At 47.8% G+C, this 20,873-nt stretch overlaps 1 protein-coding gene across 1 annotated transcript in view; it reads left to right on the top strand.

Annotated features, from left to right (window-relative positions):
• The window catches only part of LOC149327711 (endothelin-converting enzyme homolog), a 65,485-nt gene extending 46,008 nt beyond the window's left edge, over window positions 1-19,477 (top strand). The window contains exon 3 of the mRNA XM_089564955.1: window positions 17,970-19,477. Within this exon, the coding sequence (XP_089421081.1) occupies window positions 17,970-18,257 (288 nt within the window). The 3' untranslated portion in view covers window positions 18,258-19,477. The remainder of the gene's footprint in view (window positions 1-17,969) is intronic.
• The last annotated feature ends 1,396 nt before the right edge of the window (window positions 19,478-20,873 follow it).

Raw genomic sequence — 20,873 nt, 5'->3', positions numbered from 1 at the left:
TCTTTAAATCAATGGAGGAGAAGTACTGGGCGCGACGAAGTCTGTCGAGCGAGTCGTCGATACGAGGCAGCGGGTAGACGTCTTTTTTAGTGATGTTGTTCAGTTTTCGATAATCCACCCAGAAGCGGAGTGTCCCATCTTTTTTCTTCACCAGCACGACAGGGAAAGACCAGGGGCTGCTGGAAGGATGAATTATTCCATCTGAAAGCATCTCCTTCACCTGCGTTTGGATCGCCTCGCGCTCCTTCGGTGAGATACGGTACGGCTGCTGATGGATAGGGCGGGCATCGTCTGGCGTAATGATGCGGTGCTTGAGAAGAGCCGTTTGCCGGAGTTTCGACGAAGAAGCGAAACAGGCAGCGTATTCGAGTAGGAGGGCGCGTAGTTCTCGCTGTTGAGTCGCCGAAAGGTCCGGGCTGATGTCAAGGGATGGGCGCACAGGTCTAACAGCTTCGAACGCGAAACATTCAGAAACCTCCGCTAAGGGGTCGGCGAATGCGATGGCAGTAGCACGAAAAAGGTGCCGGGGCTCGTTAGAGCAGTTAGTCACCAGGAGCTCAGAGCAGCCGTCGCGGAGATGGATGAGACTTCGCGCTGAGCAGATGCCGTGGGTGAGCAAAAGGGACAGGTTGCCCTCTGCGACCGCTGTCCCTTCCCGTAGTCCGTCGCAGTGAACACTCACAAAAACAGTGGCGCGTGGCGGAATCCAAACGCTCTCGGCGGATATTCGAAGGGCGGCGCGGCGTGGACAGTCCTCGGAGTAAACACCAGCTTTCTCGGTAGAAAATGTGACAGTGCGCTTTCGGAGGTCAATAATAGCTCCATACTCTCGGAGAAAATCAACGCCAAGGATACAGTCACGGGAGCAGTCAGGTAGAACTAGGCAGCTGACAACAAATGTGGAGCTGCGAATTTGGACTCTTGCTGTGCATAGGCCAAGCGGAGTTACGACATGTCCGCCAGCCGTGCGAATCTGCGTGCCGGACCATGGCGTCATTACTTTTTTAAGAAGCGCCGCTAGCTTTCCGCTTAAAATCGAGAAATCAGAGCAAGGTAAAGCGAAAACTACGTGCGATGAGCACACCGCACTAAAAGACAGTACAGAAACATGTTACAAAACAGATGCACCTGGCACATATATTTAAAGCAGTACAAAGCCATAAACACATGGCAAAAAAAAATAAGGAATTCTAATATTTAACACAATGCAATTACATAGAAAACATATGAATACGAGCCAGGAACGCTAACAGCTCCAAGGCGGCTGTTTTCGTCGCATGAAGAATTATATGAAATGTTTACAAAGAAAGTAAGTTAGAAGTCTCTGAAATGTTACACATTTGGGTGTTGTATTCTGTTTTAGTAGATCATTAAGAAGTCGTGGAAGACGGTTTTCTAAAGTTTGCAGACCGTACGTTGTTCGAAATGTATTAGTTTGCCACATGTCATTATTTCTTGTTTCATAAGTTTGTTCGCGCCTTTTCAGGCCTGAAAGCTAGATTTTGAATAAAAGACGTTTTATTCAAAAATTCCTGTTTAAGTGTTCGGCTAAGGCGATAGTCATAGATTTTTGTTACTGGTATAATTTTGTGCTCTAAAAATATTTCTCCTGTGTGATGTAACCTTGGTAATCTCTTAACAATTCGCATTGCCTTTTTTTGCAATACGAGTAATTTGCTGAGATTTTCCTGTGTTGTAGTACCTCAGATAAGGCTACAGTAGTTAAATCGAGAATGCAATAAAGAGTGATAAACTAACATCATAACACAAGACGGCAAGATTTAACGGTTGTGATGGCGTATACCAATTATTTGCGACAACTTAGAAGTTATGTGGGCTATGTGATCGTCCCAGGACATTTGCTGATTAAAGACAACCCCCAGGGTTTTGAAATGTGCCACTATTTCCAGTGGACAAGATCGCAAACATAATTGCTTTGTCAGGTGAAATTGTTTATTCTTGGCCCGGAAGATAACTGCTTTTGTTTTGTTTACATTAATTTGTAATGCATTCTTTTGTGTCCACTGGTCTAGATGTTCGAGCATGCAGTTTGCTGTATCTATTAACTCGTTAGCATTTTCACCAGCCAAGAACATGCTGGTATCGTCTGCGTATATAATAAATTTTGTGAAAGGAAATACATTGACGATGTCATTAATATAACGATTGAAAAGAAAAGGACCGAGTATACTCCCTTGCGGTACACCGCAGCGAACAGGGAGAGTTTCAGACATGAAGCCATTGACACTAACAGCCTGCCGTCGATATTGAAGATATGACTTAACTATCGATGCTGCGTGCCCGCGGAAGCCGTAGCGTTCAAACTTCTGGAGAAGTAATTGATGATATATAATGTCAAACGCCTTTGTGAAATCAATGAATATTCCGAAAACTATCCTATTCTGTTCAAATTGTTTTAGTATATATTCCTTCTGATCTAACAGTGCAAATGCTGTGGAAAGGTGCTCTCTAAATCCATATTGTTATTTGGTAAGTATGTGGTGTCTCGATTCAAATGCCGCAAAGCGTTTATGAAGCGCGTTTTCAAGTACCTTTGAGAATATTGGAAGAATTGATATCGGACGGTAATTGCCTAGCTGGTTCCTATCACCCTTCTTAAAAAGTACAGAACAGCGGGCAACTTGCATTTCGTGAGGAAAAACAGCATTTGCAATACATAGATTAATTATATTTTTTATGTAGAGAAAAATAATGTCGAGAATCGATCTTATGGGCCGTATCTGTAGTCCATCAATATCGCATGAAGTACTATTTTTAAGCTCTGTGAAAATAGTCATTATTTCGGCTTCATTAACAGGATTAAGATATATCGTTTTGTCTAGCAGTGGGACACAATTCAAGTCATTATCTACGTCCGTGTCGCGGCAAGGACCAACAAAGTACTTATTAAACTCGTTCGCTAAACCCTGGTCAGACACCTGTACCCCATTTAATTTCACTGAAGAAATTCCTCTGGCAGCAGTATTATTAGCTATAATGTTTTTAAGTTTTTTCCAAACAAGGTCACTACGCCCTTTAGTTGATTCGAAATCATTTTCGAAATATTCATTCCTAGCTTTCCCAAGTTCCTTGTTTAAGCGGTTACGATATGCTTTGAAAATAGACAAATCATCCATCTCTTTTGTCCTGATAAATTTATGGTAGAGTCCATTCTTCTTTTTTATCTTAAGCAGGAGATCAGGTGTGAGCCATGGTTTGCGGGTTTTTTTAGTCCGCTTAAAAGTCTTTGTTGGGAAACAGGCAGTGTACATTGGTTTCAATATAGCGAGGAAGTATTCATAAGCCTCGTTCGCGTCACGTTTAGAGAGAATAGCTTCCCAATCAGCTTCAGATGCACGTTGTCTAAAAGCGAGAAGGCTTTCTTCCGTGATCGCTTGATAAGAGAATGACTGTATAGTCTTATTTTTTAGTTCTCCCTTCAAACACAAGAATATCGGCAGATGATCGCTAATGTCTGAAACAATTACTCCGCATTTAGTTGACTTATTGATAGCATTTGTTACAAACAGATCTATATTTTCACCGGAACAGCGCGCACTAAGACACGGACAAGAAGGGAGACACGACACACACGAGCGCTGACTTTCAACTGGTGTTTATTGTTTGGAACGAGACATATATATACAGTTCTAACAACACAAGGAAAACAACCATCCATTCATAGATTCATAGTCAAATCATGCATGTCACACTGAACAAAGACGATAACAACATTATCATTTTTCCTTCACTAAAAATGCCAATTCTTTTGAACTGATCGATAAAGAGGGGCTACTGACGCATGCGTCTTTAGACCAGGCGATGTGCGCTGCTTCGATTATTTCGCGTGTTAATTGGTCACTGTGTTTACTTAAAATTCGTGTGCTAGTGAAGTCAGGGTGGCAAGTTTTGTTTTCACAGTCTCTACAATGAATCCCGAGATGCCCTTTTACTGTGTTATGCACGTTATTATTGTGCTCCTTCAGGCGTTCATTGAGGCATCTCCCCGTCTGACCCACATACAGCTTGCCGCATGACAAGGGAATGGCATACACTACACCTTCTTCACATTACACGAATCGATTTTCATGCTTGATGTCGCAATCTCTGGGAACGAAATCAGTATTAACCATTTTGCACATCTTCCCAAGCTTATCTGGAGCCGAAAATATGACCTTAACTCGTGCTCTATTCGCTATCTTTTTTTTTTTTTTTTTAGTCTGTGGGAGAAATGATGAATGTAAGGTACAACAGTAAATTTTTCTTTTTCCTTCCGCGTCTCTGAATCTGCCTGCTTCCCTCTTCCATTTTGGCTCAAGCTACTGAGAATAGATTCGGACACTGATACTAGTAGCTGCTTCGGATAACCAGCCTTAACGAGCCGATCGGTTTGGAGAAGGAAACTATCTTGCATGGAGTGCATGCAGGATTTGTTAAGCGCGTTGTGATAGCATGACTTCACCACGGCACGTTTCACCAGCTTAGAATGAGATGACGTAAAAGAGAGCAATGGCTTTCTGCTTCGTGGCTGGTAAGACCAACACATGTGATGGTGCATTAATCTGAGTTTGAGGTCTAAAAATTGGATGACATTGTTTTCTGGCACTTCCGTAGTTAGTATCAGGGGATGAAGGCACTCAACAAAGTTAGCTTTGATCTGCGTAAAGACTGCGTCAAATTCTTCCACATTAGAGTCTATAAGAACGAGAAAGTCATCTACATATCGAAAACATTGTACAACCTTTGACCCTTTCAATTTTTCTTGAAGCATTCTACCCTTTTGTGCTAACAACAAGTCACTAAGCACGGGAGCTATGCATGACCCGATGCAAACTCCTCGTTTTTGCAGGTAAAACTCACCATCCCAGGAAATGAAGGTAGAAGTTAAATACACTTGAAGTAGTTCTAAAAAGCCTTCGGCGGATATGCCGTTCTTGTTTTGGAATTCAATTACTCCTTGCTGGTCAATACATTCTTCTAAACACGCGAAGAGCTCGTCATGTGGTAGTGAATAATATAGGTCCTTGACGTCAAAAGAGCAGGCCATCAGTCCCTTGTTCTTGTTAGTTTCTAAAAACTGGATTACATCCTGCGAATTTTTTACCTGGAAAGGATCGTCCAACGTGAGCGAATTTAAGATCTTCTTTAGAAAAACGGCTACATTTTTCTGCCATGTGCCTCTCTCAGATACGATCACACGAAACGGACACTCTGGTTTGTGGGTTTTTGCGCTAAAAAACACTTGTAAACTAAGGCCTTCACTTTTATCGGCTCTTTTCGTTAACAGATCAAGGTTAAGTTTTTTGCACACTCTCTTGGCCTTAGCTTTAATTCTTTTCAGATTAAGGTTCTTGGCCACAGAAAACGAAGACAGAATAGCTTCCCTACCCTTCTTGACGTACAAATGGGAGGGTAGCACTAGGAATCCCCCTTCCTTGTCGGCTGGGAGCAAACACAGCGAATTTCCCTTCAAATAGGAGACAGTTCGCCGAACCGAGACGGTGTTCACTGGGGCCTTGCAACGCAGAAGCGCATCAACTCCTTCAGACACGCACCTATCGGATTCTGCCACCGGTGCCAACCTGGACACCTGCCTCACCATGCTCAGAAGTTCAGACGGGGAGATGCCTCAATGAACGCCTGAAGGAGCACAATAATAACGTGCATAACACAGTAAAAGGGCATCTCGGGATTCATTGTAGAGACTGTGAAAACAAAACTTGCCACCCTGACTTCACTAGCGCACGAATTTTAAGTAAACACAGTGACCAATTAACACGCGAAATAATCGAAGCAGCGCACATCGCCTGGTCTAAAGACGCATGCGTCAGTAGCCCCTCTTTATCGATCAGTTCAAAAGAATTGGCATTTTTAGTGAAGGGAAAATGATAATGTTGTTATCGTTCTTGTTCAGTGTGACATGCATGATTTGACTATGAATCTATGAATGGATGGTTGTTTTCCTTGTGTTGTTGGAACTGTGTATATATGCCTCGTTCCAAACAATAAACACCAGTTGAAAGTCAGCGCTCGTGTGTGTCGTGTCTCCCTTCTTGTCCGTGTCTTAGTGCGCGCTGTTCCGGTGAAAATGAGTTACCAACTTGCCCAAGCATCTGTTTTAACAGATCTATAAGTGACGATGATCTAGCTGTTATGCGCGTTGGTAGCTGAATCACATTAGAAAGCCCGCTCACTTTTAGTAATAGGTCAAAACTTTTCTTACAACTGTCATTAGAGCACATGTTTTTGTTCATGTCTCCACTACAAACGAACGTAAGTCTCTTGTCGATGACAAAGGAAAACAACCACTCAAGGAAACCAAGGAAAACAGGAATGCAATCCTGGGGTGGCCGATAACAAACAACGAAAAGAGAATTTTCTGCAAGCACTGATAGAACTTCATAATCTGCTGTGGTCCGAGTAAACTGCGATAAAAGCTCAGGTTCATGGCCACTTTTAATTAACAAACAAACGCCACCACCACGGCCTACATCACGGTTTAAGAAGAATGTTTGATAGTTGGGAAACCGAGGTACTTCTGAATCATCTGTACACCAGGTTTCTGTTATTATAATAACATTGAATGTAACATCTAATTGTTGTAGCAGGACAGCTAAACTAGGTACTTTGTGTCTAATTGATTGGTCATTTAGATGGAGGCATTTGAAGGACTTTAGAAAGGCTGGGCCAAGATGATTCGCGAAGTCACTTGGTATAACATATCTATCCGAGACGGAATGCATTGTTCGCTAAAGTGTCAAATCACAAGAGCGAAAAAGAATGGCTCAGGTAAGCTTCGCAAGCTCACTTCCATCAGATACGACAATCGCGTTCGCACCGTCAATCCTTCTGATAAGAATTTTGCCGTTGTTGTGCCGGACATACTTGTACCCCGCAGTCTCTGCCCATTCTTTCACCTCCCTCAAAAGTTCCCGATTTCGCTTTGTCAAGTTTTCAAAGATCCTTATTTCTTCATCGGCGCTGCTTACTAGACGCCTTTTGGACCATCACACATCTCTGACCTTTTGATTTTTGAATCGACATATGATGCCGGGAATCTTATCCTTCTTTGACGGCAATCGATGAACAGTACACACATCATTGTACGATAGCGGTAGTAGGTCATCCTTGACGGCTAGCTCGTTTATCTTAGCTAGCAAGTTTTCGTTTTAAGTTTTTTGATGCCGTGAGATTCTAGGTTAGGTCGCCTGTTGCGCCATTCGAGGTCATCTAGCTGAAGCGTAAGGCTGTCGAGATTTCGCTCTTCAGTTTCAAGTTTCGCGATTCTTGCCCTGAGATCTTTGATGTCACGCTCATTCTGTTCCGTGCGGGATAACAACTTTGCCATCTGATCAGACATAAACCGAACTGAAGTTTCAATGCCACCTACTGTCTCTCTTAGTGGAAGTAACACATCCAGTTTTTCATTTATGCTTACAAGCATTGACCACAAAGCCTGCTGATTAGGGACTTCCGTTTTTTCTACTTTTTCTATGCGAGATTTTCCTGCATATCTACATTGTTGACACTTCCAGTTGCTTCGGTATACTTCGCCCTTCGTTTTCAATGTCGCCCCAGAAACACCTGCACAACTGCCAGTGTGATATGCACCATCGCACACACTACAGGATACGCTGTCACTGGTCTCATCCAGCTGCTCTTCGCAGCTAGGGCACTTCGCAGCACCAGACATGAGAACAACTCTGGCAGCAGCAGCAGCAGCAGCAGCAACAACAAAAGGAGATAAAAAAGAAGCGTGCAAGCACAAACCGGTAACAGTACAGGAGTGAAATTAGGACGTAGGTTCCGTGGCCACCGCTGCTGCCAAAAAGTCCTCCGCAGCTCGGTGATGCCAATTTATAGCCGCAGACTGCAGTGCCACTTGACAGGGGGTGTCCAGGAGCGGTGATGTGGCAAGGTGTCACATGTGTCGTCCACGTAAGCTGTCCATGCCATGGAAGCCAGCAGCGCCAGGCGGGATGCAGCAGTTCAGTTGCGATGATAGAACACGCGTGGAAACCACACGTGTCGTAGCGGAGGCTCTTCCGTGCGCACAGTATCTCTAACAGTACAGGAGTGAAATTAGGACGTAGGTTACGTGGCCACCGCTGCTGCTGCGTTCACTAAATCTGCGTTAATATTTGTGATGAACACATCTAATAATGGGGAACTGTCTGGAGCACGTGGTTGCGTTCACTAAATCTGCATTAATATTTGTGATGAACACATCTAATAATGGAGAACTGTGTGGAGCACGTGGTATGGAGTAACACGAGTGGGTTCTACTATGGCGTTTCAAAAACCGTTTGCATCGATGGTATTACACAGCTTCCTTTGGGAGTATGTCGGCACGAGGATATTCAAATTTATATCGCCGCCTAAATAGAGATCTAACCTATTGTCCATGACGTAACTGAATAAATTCTCAAGAAAATGAATGAAATTCTCGAAGTTGCCACAGGGCAGCCGGTATAAGACGCAACAGGCACTCACATCTGCTCGTAAAGTAAGCAGTTCATAATCTGTAGTGACTGCACAGAATTCGGCCACTTCTTCACAGATAGTATTTTCTTGCACTAAAATAAAGACGCATCCCCCCCCCCCCGCCTATCCAGGCGATTTCTACAAAAAGACTGATAGCCAGGCAGAGTGAAAACACGTGAATCTTTGGTATACCATGTTTCTGTGAACATGATAACAGAAAAAGATATGCGAAACATGTCAAGCAAGAGCGTTAGTTCATCTTTCATATTGGCTATTGATCGCACGTTTTGATGGAACAGGGATAATGCTGGACATTTCTCTATTACGGTAGATTTCCCTTCAGACGGTCGAAGTATCATTTACAAAGAAAAGCGAACACAAGAAAAGGTATCAAAAACTGTGACTAAGCGAGCTTTGTCAGGTCTTGGGGGAAAAAATCAGCGCACTCCTAAGACACGGACAAAGAAAGGCAAGACGATACAGCGCTGTCAGGTCAGGTCGTCAGTGTGTTCGATACACACCAGAGGCGTACCACCGGCTTTCCGGACGCAAATTTTTCCTTGCCGCGTCCATGCGTACTTCCAGCCAAGCTCTTTCTTTTTCCTTTTGCAGCACCCAACGAACGCTTCGCTGCCGGAGAAAGATGCTCGCTGACTAGATCGGGATCTTTGGCTCGAGTTCCAATGTTTCTGGTGTCAGGTTTTGCTTCCCAGCCTTTTCAAGAAAAAGGTCGCATTTCGATCCGTGCGCAAAATACACGACAATGTTTGGCGCAGTAGAATTGCTTGCTGTTCGAACTCGATGGCATGCCTCAATGTCTGCACTTTCAACAGGAACGCCAATGACCCCGCCAAGCTTCTTTGTTAGTTCGAGAACATATTCGTTGGCAGTTTGCGGTACAGAGGACACTTCAATGTTGAAACATCTGGAGTGCTGTTCATTTTGCAGCAGTCGAATTTCGTGCTGTTTTAACTGCAGGCGCAAACCTTAATGTTCCTCCTGTAGACTAGTCACACATTTTTTGAGGTCTTCATTTTCTTTTTCTACAGTGCTCACCGATGCTTTCATTTCTTCGTAGCTTTCATTATGGAAGGTTAAGCTAGTCTTTATTTCTCGTATATCTTTTCTGAGGTCTCGCTCGAATGCTTCTTTTAATTCTCTGCATTCTTGTTTTAGCTCTCGCTTTAACTCTTCGAAGAGTTTCACGAGCTCTTTCGACATTGCAATAGAATTTCTGTGCAGATATTCGTCCTGTACTACAGGCGTAGCTGAAAAGAATGCGACTGCGGAATGCGATTAAAAACAATAAAGCAATCGAAATCAATAAAACGGAACTAGGGACTGGGAAAATTCAGTTCACACAATAGCAAGCATAATGGATGAGAAAAATGTACAGGGTGGTCCACTCTAAGTGCGAACACGGCTCCGCGTGGCCGCGCTCCGCGGAGCGCCAGCGTATCCGGCGCGTTCGCGCATCGAAGCAAAGCCGCGCAGACGCACAGGGGCCCGGGGCAGGAGCTTCCTGTCCATATGTATCAGCAGCGCGAACACCACACAGGAAGAAGAACGAGAAGAAGGTAAAGAGCGCTGCTACAGCGCTGCGCGCACCTCGCTTGCATTGCTGGTAGCAGACGACACGAAGCTCCTCCCCCGGGCCCCTGTGCGCCTGCGCGGCTTTGCTTCGATGCGCGAACGCGCCGGATCCGCTGGCGCTCCGCGGAGCGCGTCCACGCGGAGCCGTGTTCGCACTTAGAGTGGGCCACCCTGTACATGTGGCAGCAGCAGTCTAGCGGGGAGGTTGCGAATAAATAAAGAACGGCAAGCAGACAATTAAACAGTAACCAACCTGCAAGACACAGACGACGGCGTTTAGCAGTCTTCTGTTTCCGCCACTGCTGCTGCCAATGCGGGAGACTGGTCGCTGTAGAAGGCTTTTAAAGATGTGATTGTCGTGACGTCACCAAGAACGGCTGATTGAGGCTGACTCATAGGGTGAGGGCAACCTTATACTTCTATCAACCCCATGATTGGGCAGGCTTTCGTAAAGGACACTGGAAAATTCATCAAATTTATCCTCTCATTCAGGTGATAGAGAAATGCGCATAATATTGCAACGGATATTCACAGAAGACTATGAGAAGGAAGTGCCTGACTGGTGTGCGCGCGCTATTGTTCGGTGCCTCCTGTGTGGTTCGCTCTGCGCTCCGGTCGCCCTTGCTTGTGACTAGCCTTTCGGGCAACGTAACATCTTTGGTGGAGCGTGCCGGGTATCGTTCCCAGTACCACGGAGCTCCGAAGCGGTCGTCAAACCGGTGCTACTACCATCATGGCCCCACCCAGCGAGTCGCCGACCACTTCTGCTGCTCCTTTCGTGGTCATGGCTTCGTCCCGTGACCCCGGTACATTTTCGGGAAACGACGGCACCGATGTCGACGACTGGTTAAGCCTTTACGAAAGAGTAAGCGCATATAACCGGTGGGATCAAACGTTAATGCTTGCTAACGTAATTTTCTATCTGAATGGAACGGCGAGGGTGTGGTTTGAAACCAACGAAGAACTTACAAGTTGGGATACATTCAAAGAGAAATTGCGAGCACTCTTCGGAAGACCTGACGATAGGCAGACCACTGCGAAAAAACAGCTTGCTTCTCGTGCGCAGTCGTCGACGGAAAGTTACGTGGCCTATATACAGGATGTATTGGCACTTTGCCACAAAGTCGACGCCACCATGACCGAGTCCGACAAGGTGGGCCACGTGCTGAAAGGCATTGCTGACGATGCCTTTCATCTGCTCGTTTGCAAAGACTGCACAACTGTTGACAGCATTATCAAGGAGTGCCGTCGCTTCGAACAAGTCAAAAGCCGCCGCATTTCTCAGCAGTTTTCCCGACTTCCAAACACAGCCGCTACATCTTCTTGCCAGGACCAACGACTTCAAACTCAAGTGCCCTCAGAGTCTCCTCCTGTCACCGACACTGTGACAAGAATTGTTCGCCGTGAACTAGAAGCCCTAGCCCCTGTGGCAACATCATCGACCACACCTAATGACACACTTCCTTCCGTGTCGCTTATTCAGGCTGTCGCGCGGCAAGAACTCGCCCATCTCAACCTCCCTCCGGCTTTGTGCGCAATCGGAAACTCGTCCCCACAGCCACCACCTCCAGTCCCTTTCCGTCCCACCTATTATTCACCACGGCGTTACCGCGATCCGAATGAGTGGCGCACGCCAGACGACCGCCCAATCTGTTTTCAATGCTCTCGGGTCGGCCACATTGCCCGACACTGCCGCAGCCCCTGGTCGTCACCCCCGCGAGACACCTCCTACTACCGTCCAAACTACACACGCCGCTTTTCACCCCGCCGCCCATCCGAGACGTCTGAGGCCGCCGATCAACCTCCACGACAGTCCGCCCGTTCGCCTTCGCCGCTAGCCCGCCGCTCACGCTCACCGCAGTCGCCTCGTGTTTCGACTGCTGCGTCCTACCGCCCCTCTCATCGGGAAAACTAAGTGATGCAGCTCCCGGAGGTGACGCTGCATCAACGACCCGGACCTCAAACCCTCTACTGACGACTCGACCCAATCTGCTAGACGTTACAGTTGACGGTGTTCCTGTGCAAGCCCTTATTGACACCGGTGCCCATATTTCCGTGATGAGTGCTGCCCTCCGCCGTCGCCTACGCAAAGTCCTTACGCCTGCAACGTCCTGTGTGCGCGTCGCGGATGGTGCTATGCCTGCTGTCGAGGGACTGTGCACCGCTCGCGTGACAATCGGTGACCACAGTACGCCGGTTCAGTTCACCGTCCTTACCACATGCGCCCATGACCTCATTCTCGGTTTAGACTTTTTGTCGGATCATTCTGCCCTCATTGACTGCTCGCAGGGTGTCCTTCACCTTGAGCTTCCCCAACTCACTCCTGACCCCATCGACTCGTCGCTCCGGTTGACCTGCCCCGACTATGCCCACCTGCCCCCGCAAGCCTTATCTTTCGTTTCCCTCACACCTTCTCGCCCTGTTCCCGATGGTGACTACATCGTTGCGCCAGTCCTTGACCTCGCACTGACCCGCAGTGTTGTCCTGCCCCATACCATCGCCACCGTCACAGCCAACAACCTGTCTCTACCTTTATTGAACTTCGGCTTCTCCTCACAGCTGCTTCCAGCCGGCATGTGCGTCGCTACGTTGTCCCCACTCGCCCAGTGCCATGTGGCTCCATTAGATGCCTCTCCTAATCGCGACCCACCAGACCCACCGCGGTCCACTCCGCTGTCCTCGGCCGCATTCACGACCATGATGCCCACCGATCTCCGCCCCGCCCAAACTTCTCAGCTTCGTGACCTTCTCCAGTCGTTCTCCGACATTTTTGACGTCTACAACACCTCACTGGGCCAAACTCTCGCTGTGACGCACCGCATTGACACCGGCGATGCCCCTCCCATTCGCCGCAGGCCCTACCGTGTCTCCCACGCCGAGCGCAAGGTCATAAACAATGAGGTCTCAAAAATGCTTTCCAAGAACATAATCGAACCATCCCACAGTCCCTGGGCCTCTCCAGTGGTACTAGTGAAGAAAAAGGACGGCTCATGGCGGTTTTGCATAGATTATCGACACCTCAATAAGATCACTAAAAAAGACGTCTATCCCCTGCCGCGTATTGACGACGCCCTTGACTGCCTACACGGAGCCAAATTCTTCTCCTCCATAGATCTTCGTTCCGGCTACTGGCAAATTGCCGTCGATGAGAAGGACCGTGAGAAAACCGCTTTTGTGACCCCTGATGGGCTATATCAGTTCAAAGTAATGCCTTTTGGCCTATGCAACGCGCCAGCCACATTTGAGCGCATGATGGACGCCCTTTTGCAGGGATTTAAGTGGACCACTTGTCTTTGTTATCTGGACGACGTCGTTGTATTTTCGCCTACATTTTCATCCCACCTAGAAGACCTTTCTCAGATTCTTTCCCTCTTTCGTCGTGCCGGCCTACAGCTGAACTCCTCGAAGTGCCGTTTCGCGAGACGTCAGATCACTATTTTGGGCCATATCGTTGATTTCCAGGGGGTTCACCCTGATCCCGATAAGATCCGGGCCGTGAAAGACTTTCCCCTTCCCCGATCTTGCCACGTCGTCCGAAGCTTCTTGGGGCTCTGCTCGTACTTCCGTCGATTCATTCAGGGCTTCGCCGACCTCGCCCGTCCCCTTACCGACCTATTGAAGAAAGACGCCACCTTCGTCTGGGGACCTGACCAAGAACGCGCCTTCTCCACTTTGATCGCCAAGCTGACCACCACACCAGTTTTGGCGCACTTTGATGTTGCGGCCCCCACCGAAGTCCGTACTGACGCCAGTGGCTACGGCATCGGCGCTGTGCTCTCTCAGCGACAATCCGGTCAGGACCGTGTCATCGCCTACGCCAGCCGCCTTCTTTCTGCGCCCGAGCGCAATTACTCCATAACAGAACGTGAGTGCTTAGCCCTTGTCTGGGCAGTTGGCAAATTCCGTCCTTATTTATACGGCCGCCCTTTTACGGTTAAAACCGACCACCATGCGCTATGCTGGCTCTCCTCTCTGAAGGACCCTACAGGGCGGCTTGGGAGATGGGCATTGCGTCTGCAAGAGTATGATTACACCGTGACTTACAAGTCTGGCAGGTTACACCAAGATGCCGACTGCCTCTCACGTTACCCCATTGGCCAGTGTGACTTGTTTGGCACTGCCACCGAAGCCGACCTGTTTTCTATCTCTGTCCTTGCCAACATGGGCGAAGAACAGCGCCGCGATGACGATTTGAGATCAATTATCGACCGCCTCAATTCCACTCCGTCTGATTCCTCGATGCGGCGCTTTGTGCTCTCTGACGGAATCTTGTATCGCCGCAGCCTCAATCCGGATGGCCCCAACCTTCTACTCGTTGTCCCCAAGCACCTTCGTCCTGCTATCCTTCATGAACTCCATGATCTCCCCACTGCTGGCCACTTGGGTGTATCGCGTACATACGACCGTGCGCGACGTCGCTTCTTTTGGCCCGGCCTGTTCCGCTCCGTACGCCGCTATGTTGCAGCCTGCGATGAGTGTCAGCGTGTCAATCTAACCCATCTATCCCCCCCAACCCCAACCCCACCAGAGAGGACTGGGAGGCGGCCCTGCTCGGCTGTCAAGACCTGAAGAGCCAAAAGGCCTTGGTTCAACGGACGCGGGCGGCGTTGCTTTCCAATGGGGCCCCGGAATAGGGGCTCCACCTAGTACTGTGAGGGGAAAGGGCCAATAGGGTCCTACCCCAATCACCTTTCTGTAAAAATTTAATTGCTTATAAATGTTTTTCACCACCACCACCGGAAACGCCCTGCTACTCTCCCAGCTGGCACACTTCAACCTATTGATGTGCCCCCAGAACCTTTCCATCGCGTCGGCTTGGATCTTCTGGGTCCGTTTCCAGAGTCCACCTCCGGCAACAGATGGGTTGCAGTTGCCACGGACTACGCCACCCGTTATGCGATCACGCGGGCACTGCCAACCAGTACAGCTACAGATGTTGCGGACTTATTGCTATACGACCTCATATTGCACCATGGTGCTCCCCGCCAACTTCTTACCGACCGCGGCCGCTGCTTTCTGTCCAAGGTTGTCTACGACATTCTTCAATCCTGCTCTACTAAGCACAAGCTCACCACCGCCTATCACCCGCAGACAAACGGACTTACTGAGCGTCTCAACCGCACTCTGACCGATATGCTCGCTATGTACGTTTCCCCTGACCACCGCGACTGGGACCTCGCTCTCCCGTATGTTACCTTCGCATACAACTCCTCCCGCCATGATACAGCCGGTTACTCCCCTTTTTACCTTTTATACGGCCGCGAGCCCCAATTGCCTTTGGACACGCTGCTGCCTACTCCTGCTGCTCCATCCTCTGAATACGCCCAAGACGCCATTGCCCGTGCTGACTACGCCCGTCAACTTGCACGCTCCCGACTTCTCGCCTCGCAGGCCTCCCAGCAGGAGTTCTACAACCGCCGCCACCGCACAGTCTCTTTCTCTCCTGGCTCCCTCGTCTTGCTTTGGTCCCCATCTCGCCGCGTCGGCCTCTCCGAAAAACTTCTGTCCCGTTATGTTGGCCCGTACCGTGTCCTGCGCCAGGTAACTGCTGTCACTTACGAGATCGCTCCAGCCTTCCAGCCCGCTTCCTCCCGCCACCTTCAACGTGATATCGTCCACGTCTCTCGCCCGAAACCCTACCTCTCGCCCTGCCGCTCGACGTCATCCAGTCCACCGTGACGGTGTTTTTCCAGACGGAGGGCCATGCAACGGATATTCACAGAAGACGATGAGAAGGAAGTGCCTGACTGGTGTGCGCGCGCTATTGTTCGGTGCCTCCTGTGTTGTTCGCTCTGCGCTCCGGTCGCCCTTGCTGGTGACTAGCCTTTCGGGCAACGTAACAATATTAACCTTTTATTTACTTTGAGAAGGCATTGGATCCAGTGTAAGCTTCAGTAGTCATGCAGGCACTGCGGAATGAGGGTTTAGAAGAGTTATGTGAAAATACTGGAAGATATATGTAAGGACTGCACAGCTGCCATAGCCCTCCTTAATGTCAGCAGTACAGTTTAGTAAAGGAGGGTGCCAGGCAGTTAGGCACTATCTAGCCAATGCTATTCACCGCCTGTTCAGAGGAAGTGTTCCTAGTTCTTGATGGGGAACACTTTGGGATTAGATTTTATAAAGAAAACCTAAGTAATTTCCGATTCGCTGATAACATTGCCTTGCTATGTCACTCAGGAGTTGTCCTGCAAAGAATGATCAATGAATTTAGACAGGCAGAGCAGAAGAGTGGGTCTAAATAGAAACTGCAAAATAAGAAATAAAATAAAATATTAACAAGCAGAAAAGCAAAGTAATGTTCAAGAGTCTCGGAAGGGAACAGGAGTTCACAATTTTTAGCGAGGTTCTGTAGGTGGTCATTGAATACGTCTGCTTAGTGTGGGCAGTGAGCACTGACGGGAATCTTGAAAGGGAAATAAATACAATAATTACAATGGAATGGAACGCATATGGCAGGTTCTCTCAGATCATGAATGGCAGCTTGCCAATATCCCTCAAGAGAAACGTATACAACAGCTGCATCTTACCGGTACTCACCTACGGGGAAGATAAGCAAACAAGGGAAGGGGATGATAAGAAGAACTTCTTGTTGGGCGAGTTGGTGCATACTGTTGTAGGTACGAATTGCGCACAAAAGACACACACAGGAAAGACACGAGGGAGACTGAAAGAGCGCAAGGTGAAGGAGGAACATTCATGAAAGGGCCCTCTGTACTAGACAGGTAGTTAAGAACTTCTTGTTGGGCGAGTTGGTGCATACTGTTGTAGGGATGAGGGGCTCGTTATAAATATGAGAGAAGCCAACAGCCACGGAAACCAAGGAGCACAGGGGATTTTTTTTTAATTTTATTTATTTTTTGTGGTGTTGATCAAGTAAGAATATTACTGAATATATTGTCGCTTAAAGCTTATTGATTAGAAAAGCAGAAGAAAAAACAACCACATGCCGCCGGTGGGATCCGAACCCACGACCCCCGAATTACGCGTCCGGTGCTCTACCTCTGAGCTACGGCGACGGCTGTCAAACCTTCTGCTTTCGGGGGTATTTATGTTTACAAATAACCTAACCTTGAGAGTGTTCATCAGCGCCACCAACGTTCGTAAGCGGCGAACGTTAACGAAAAGGCTAACGAAAAGGGCCAGCCCACCGCGGTGGCTCGGTGGTTAGTGCACTCGTATGCTGCGGCCGATTCAGTGCCGGCCACAGCTGCCCCGTTTCGGTAGAGAAAGAAAACGCAAAAGACGACCGTGTGCTCTTCCCTGTAAGTGCACGTCAAGAACCCTAGGTGGTTTAAATTAATTCCAAGTCATCAAATACGGCGTCCCTCATAGCCCGCGACATTAAACACCACATTCTTTACCTCATGGACTTAAACCTGTTCTTTTGTTACTTGTTCAACCTTTTATCTTTCTTTTCCCAAGTGAGCTTCTTCCCGCTTGTTTTCACTGTTCTCTTCTTGATGTTCTGATTGCTATAAACTGAAAAGAATTTTGTTTCTCTCTGTTTCTTTTGCTTGTGTTGTTGTTTTTGCTTGTGTAGAGATGTACAGTACGGTGCATTGTCAAAGGGAACATGTGACCGCGTGTACTCTGCGCTAAACGAAGCCCTGCCGCCTAGATGCGGCGAGAATAGGCGGCGTCAGGCGCGGAATGATTAGCCGTCATGCTTACTGCGCATGCGTATTGTGCCGACAATTCCCGCAAGTTCTCGGCTGCAGCGCTCCGCGAAGCGCGGATGCCACGCGATCGCATGTTCCCTTTAACAGTGGACCGTACTGTACACGTGATGCTGCCATGCCAGACTACTGCATCGCTGCAAAAGTCAGCGCCTCGTCCAGGTGTCAAACGACAGCCGTCATTTCTGCCACGATGGATGGCAAACCCCTCAGGTGACTGGCGGCAGCGCGGAGCCCGACCTGGGGTTCGCCCTACTGGCCGACCTGGCCGGACTGCGGGCGGCGCACGCGGCGCTGCTCAGCCTGCAGCCGCCCCCGGAGGGCCTGCCGGCGCTGCACCTGAGCCGCGACCGGCTCTTCTTCGTGGGCCGCTGCGCCCGGCACTGCGCGGCGGCTCGTGAACGCTGCAACCTGCCGCTCATGCACACGCCGGAGTTCGGCAGCGCCTTCAGCTGCGAGCGCGGCTCGCCCATGAACCCGGTCGCCCAGTGCGGCTTCTAGTGAAATGCTTGCCGGAGCGGGGATCCGTCCCGTATGCCCCTCTGCTACGTGACTATCGATGAAGGACATTCTCTTAGTCATCTCTTAAAATGCGCTGCAAAGTTTACAATTTTGCTGCCTTCATAATTTCAACTCTTATTTTATATGAGTATTACCCTCTTCTCTCCAGAAGAGCCCCGTATTAGTATTCTTTTTACTGCCAGTGAGAAAAAAAAATCAACTGCAGTTGTGTTTGAAACACCTCTTATTCGGCAGTGCCTCCCCCAGCGAATGATTTTTCTTTTTTAATCACGCACCCAGGGTGTACCAGTTCAGTGAAGAAAATACAATGAAGATACTGTATAAACACGGCCTCTGAGAGCATTGTGTGTTCGGTAGGAACGTTCAACTGCAAACGTTCAACTGCAAAATCAACTGCAGTTGTGTTTGAAACACCTCTTATTCGGCAGTGCCTCCCCCAGCGAATGATTTTTCTTTTTTAATCACGCACCCAGGGTGTACCAGTTCAGTGAAGAAAATACAATGAAGATACTGTATAAACACGGCCTCTGAGAGCATTGTGTGTTCGGTAGGAACGTTCAACTGCAAACGTTCAACTGCAAAATCAACTGCAGTTGTGTTTGAAACACCTCTTATTCGGCAGTGTCTCCCCCAGCGAATGATTTTTATTTTTTAATCACGCACCCAGGGTGTACCAGTTCAGCGAAGAAAATACAATGAAGATACTGTATAAACACGGCCTCTGAGAGCATTGTGTGTTCGGTAGGAACGTTCAACTGCAAACGTTCAACTGCTAATTCAACTGCAGTTGTGTTTGAAACACTTCTTATTCGGCAGTGTCTCCCCCAGCGAATGATGTTTCTTTTTTAATCACGCACCCAGGGTGTACCAGTTCAGTGAAGAAAATACAATGAAGATACTGTATAAACACGGCCTCTGAGAGCATTGTGTGTTCGGTAGGAACGTTCAACTGCAAACGTTCAACTGCAAAATCAACTGCAGTTGTGTTTGAAACACCTCTTATTCGGCAGTGCCTCCCCCAGCGAATGATTTTTCTTTTTTAATCACGCACCCAGGGTGTACCAGTTCAGTGAAGAAAATACAATGAAGATACTGTATAAACACGGCCTCTGAGAGCATTGTGTGTTCGGTAGGAACGTTCAACTGCAAACGTTCAACTGCTAATTCAACTGCAGTTGTGTTTGAAACACCTCTTATTCGGCAGTGTCTCCCCCAGCGAATGATGTTTCTTTTTTAATCACGCACCCAGGGTGTACCAGTTCAGTGAAGAAAATACAATGAAGATACTGTATAAACACGGCCTCTGAGAGCATTGTGTGTTCGGTAGGAACGTTCAACTGCAAAATCAACGGCAGTTGTGTTTGAAACACCTCTTATTCGGCAGTGCCTCCCCCAGCGAATGATTTTTCTTTTTTAATCACGCACCCAGGGTGTACCATTTCAATGAAGAAAATACAATAAAGATACTGTATAAACACGGCCTCTGAGAGCATTGTGTGTTCGGTAGGAACGTTCAACTGCAAACGTTCAACTGCAAAATCAACTGCAGTTGTGTTTGAAACACCTCTTATTCGGCAGTGCCTCCCCCAGCGAATGATTTTTCTTCTTTAATCACGCACCCAGGGTGTACCAGTTCAGTGAAGAAAATACAATGAAGATACTGTATAAACACGGCCTCTGAGAGCATTGTGTGTTCGGTAGGATTGTTCAACTGCAAACGTTCAACTGCAAAATCAACTGCAGTTGTGTTTGAAACACCTCTTATTCGGCAGTGCCTCCCCCAGCGAATGATTTTTCTTTTTTAATCACGCACCCAGGGTGTACCAGTTCAGCGAAGAAAATACAATGAAGATACTGTATAAACACCGCCTCTGAGAGCATTGTGTGTTCGGTAGGAACGTTCAACTGCAAACGTTCAACTGCAAAATCAACTGCAGTTGTGTTTGAAACACCTCTTATTCGGCAGTGTCTCCCCCAGCGAATGATTTTTCTTTTTTAATCACGCACCCAGGGTGTACCAGTTCAGTGAAGAAACTACAATGAGGATACTGTATAAACACGCCCTCTGAGAGCATTGTGTGTTCGGTAGGAACGTTCAACTGCAAACGTTCAACTGCAAAATCAACTGCAGTTGAACGTTTGAAACACCTCTTATTCGGCAGTGCCTCCCCCAGCGAATGATTTTTCTTTTTTAATCACGCACCCAGGGTGTACCAGTTCAGTGAAGAAAATACAATGAAGATACTGTATAAACACGGCCTCTGAGAGCATTGTGTGTTCGGTAGGAACGTTCAACTGCAAACGTTCAACTGCAAAATCAACTGCAGTTGTGTTTGAAACACCTCTTATTCGGCAGTGCCTCCCCCAGCGAATGATTTTTCTTTTTTAATCACGCACCCAGGGTGTACCAGTTCAGTGAAGAAAATACAATGAAGATACTGTATAAACACGGCCTCTGAGAGCATTGTGTGTTCGGTAGGAACGTTCAACTGCAAACGTTCAACTGCAAAATCAACTGCAGTTGTGTTTGAAACACCTCTTATTCGGCAGTGTCTCCCCCAGCGAATGATTTTTATTTTTTAATCACGCACCCAG

The sequence above is a fragment of the Amblyomma mixtum genome, chromosome 10 (genome assembly GCF_055824585.1).
Source record: "Amblyomma mixtum isolate Tamu chromosome 10, ASM5582458v1, whole genome shotgun sequence".
In the NCBI taxonomy this organism is placed as follows: Eukaryota; Metazoa; Arthropoda; class Arachnida; order Ixodida; family Ixodidae; genus Amblyomma; species Amblyomma mixtum.
The sequence above is the reverse complement of the archived record's forward strand: the minus strand, read 5'-3'. Positions and strand labels throughout refer to the sequence as shown.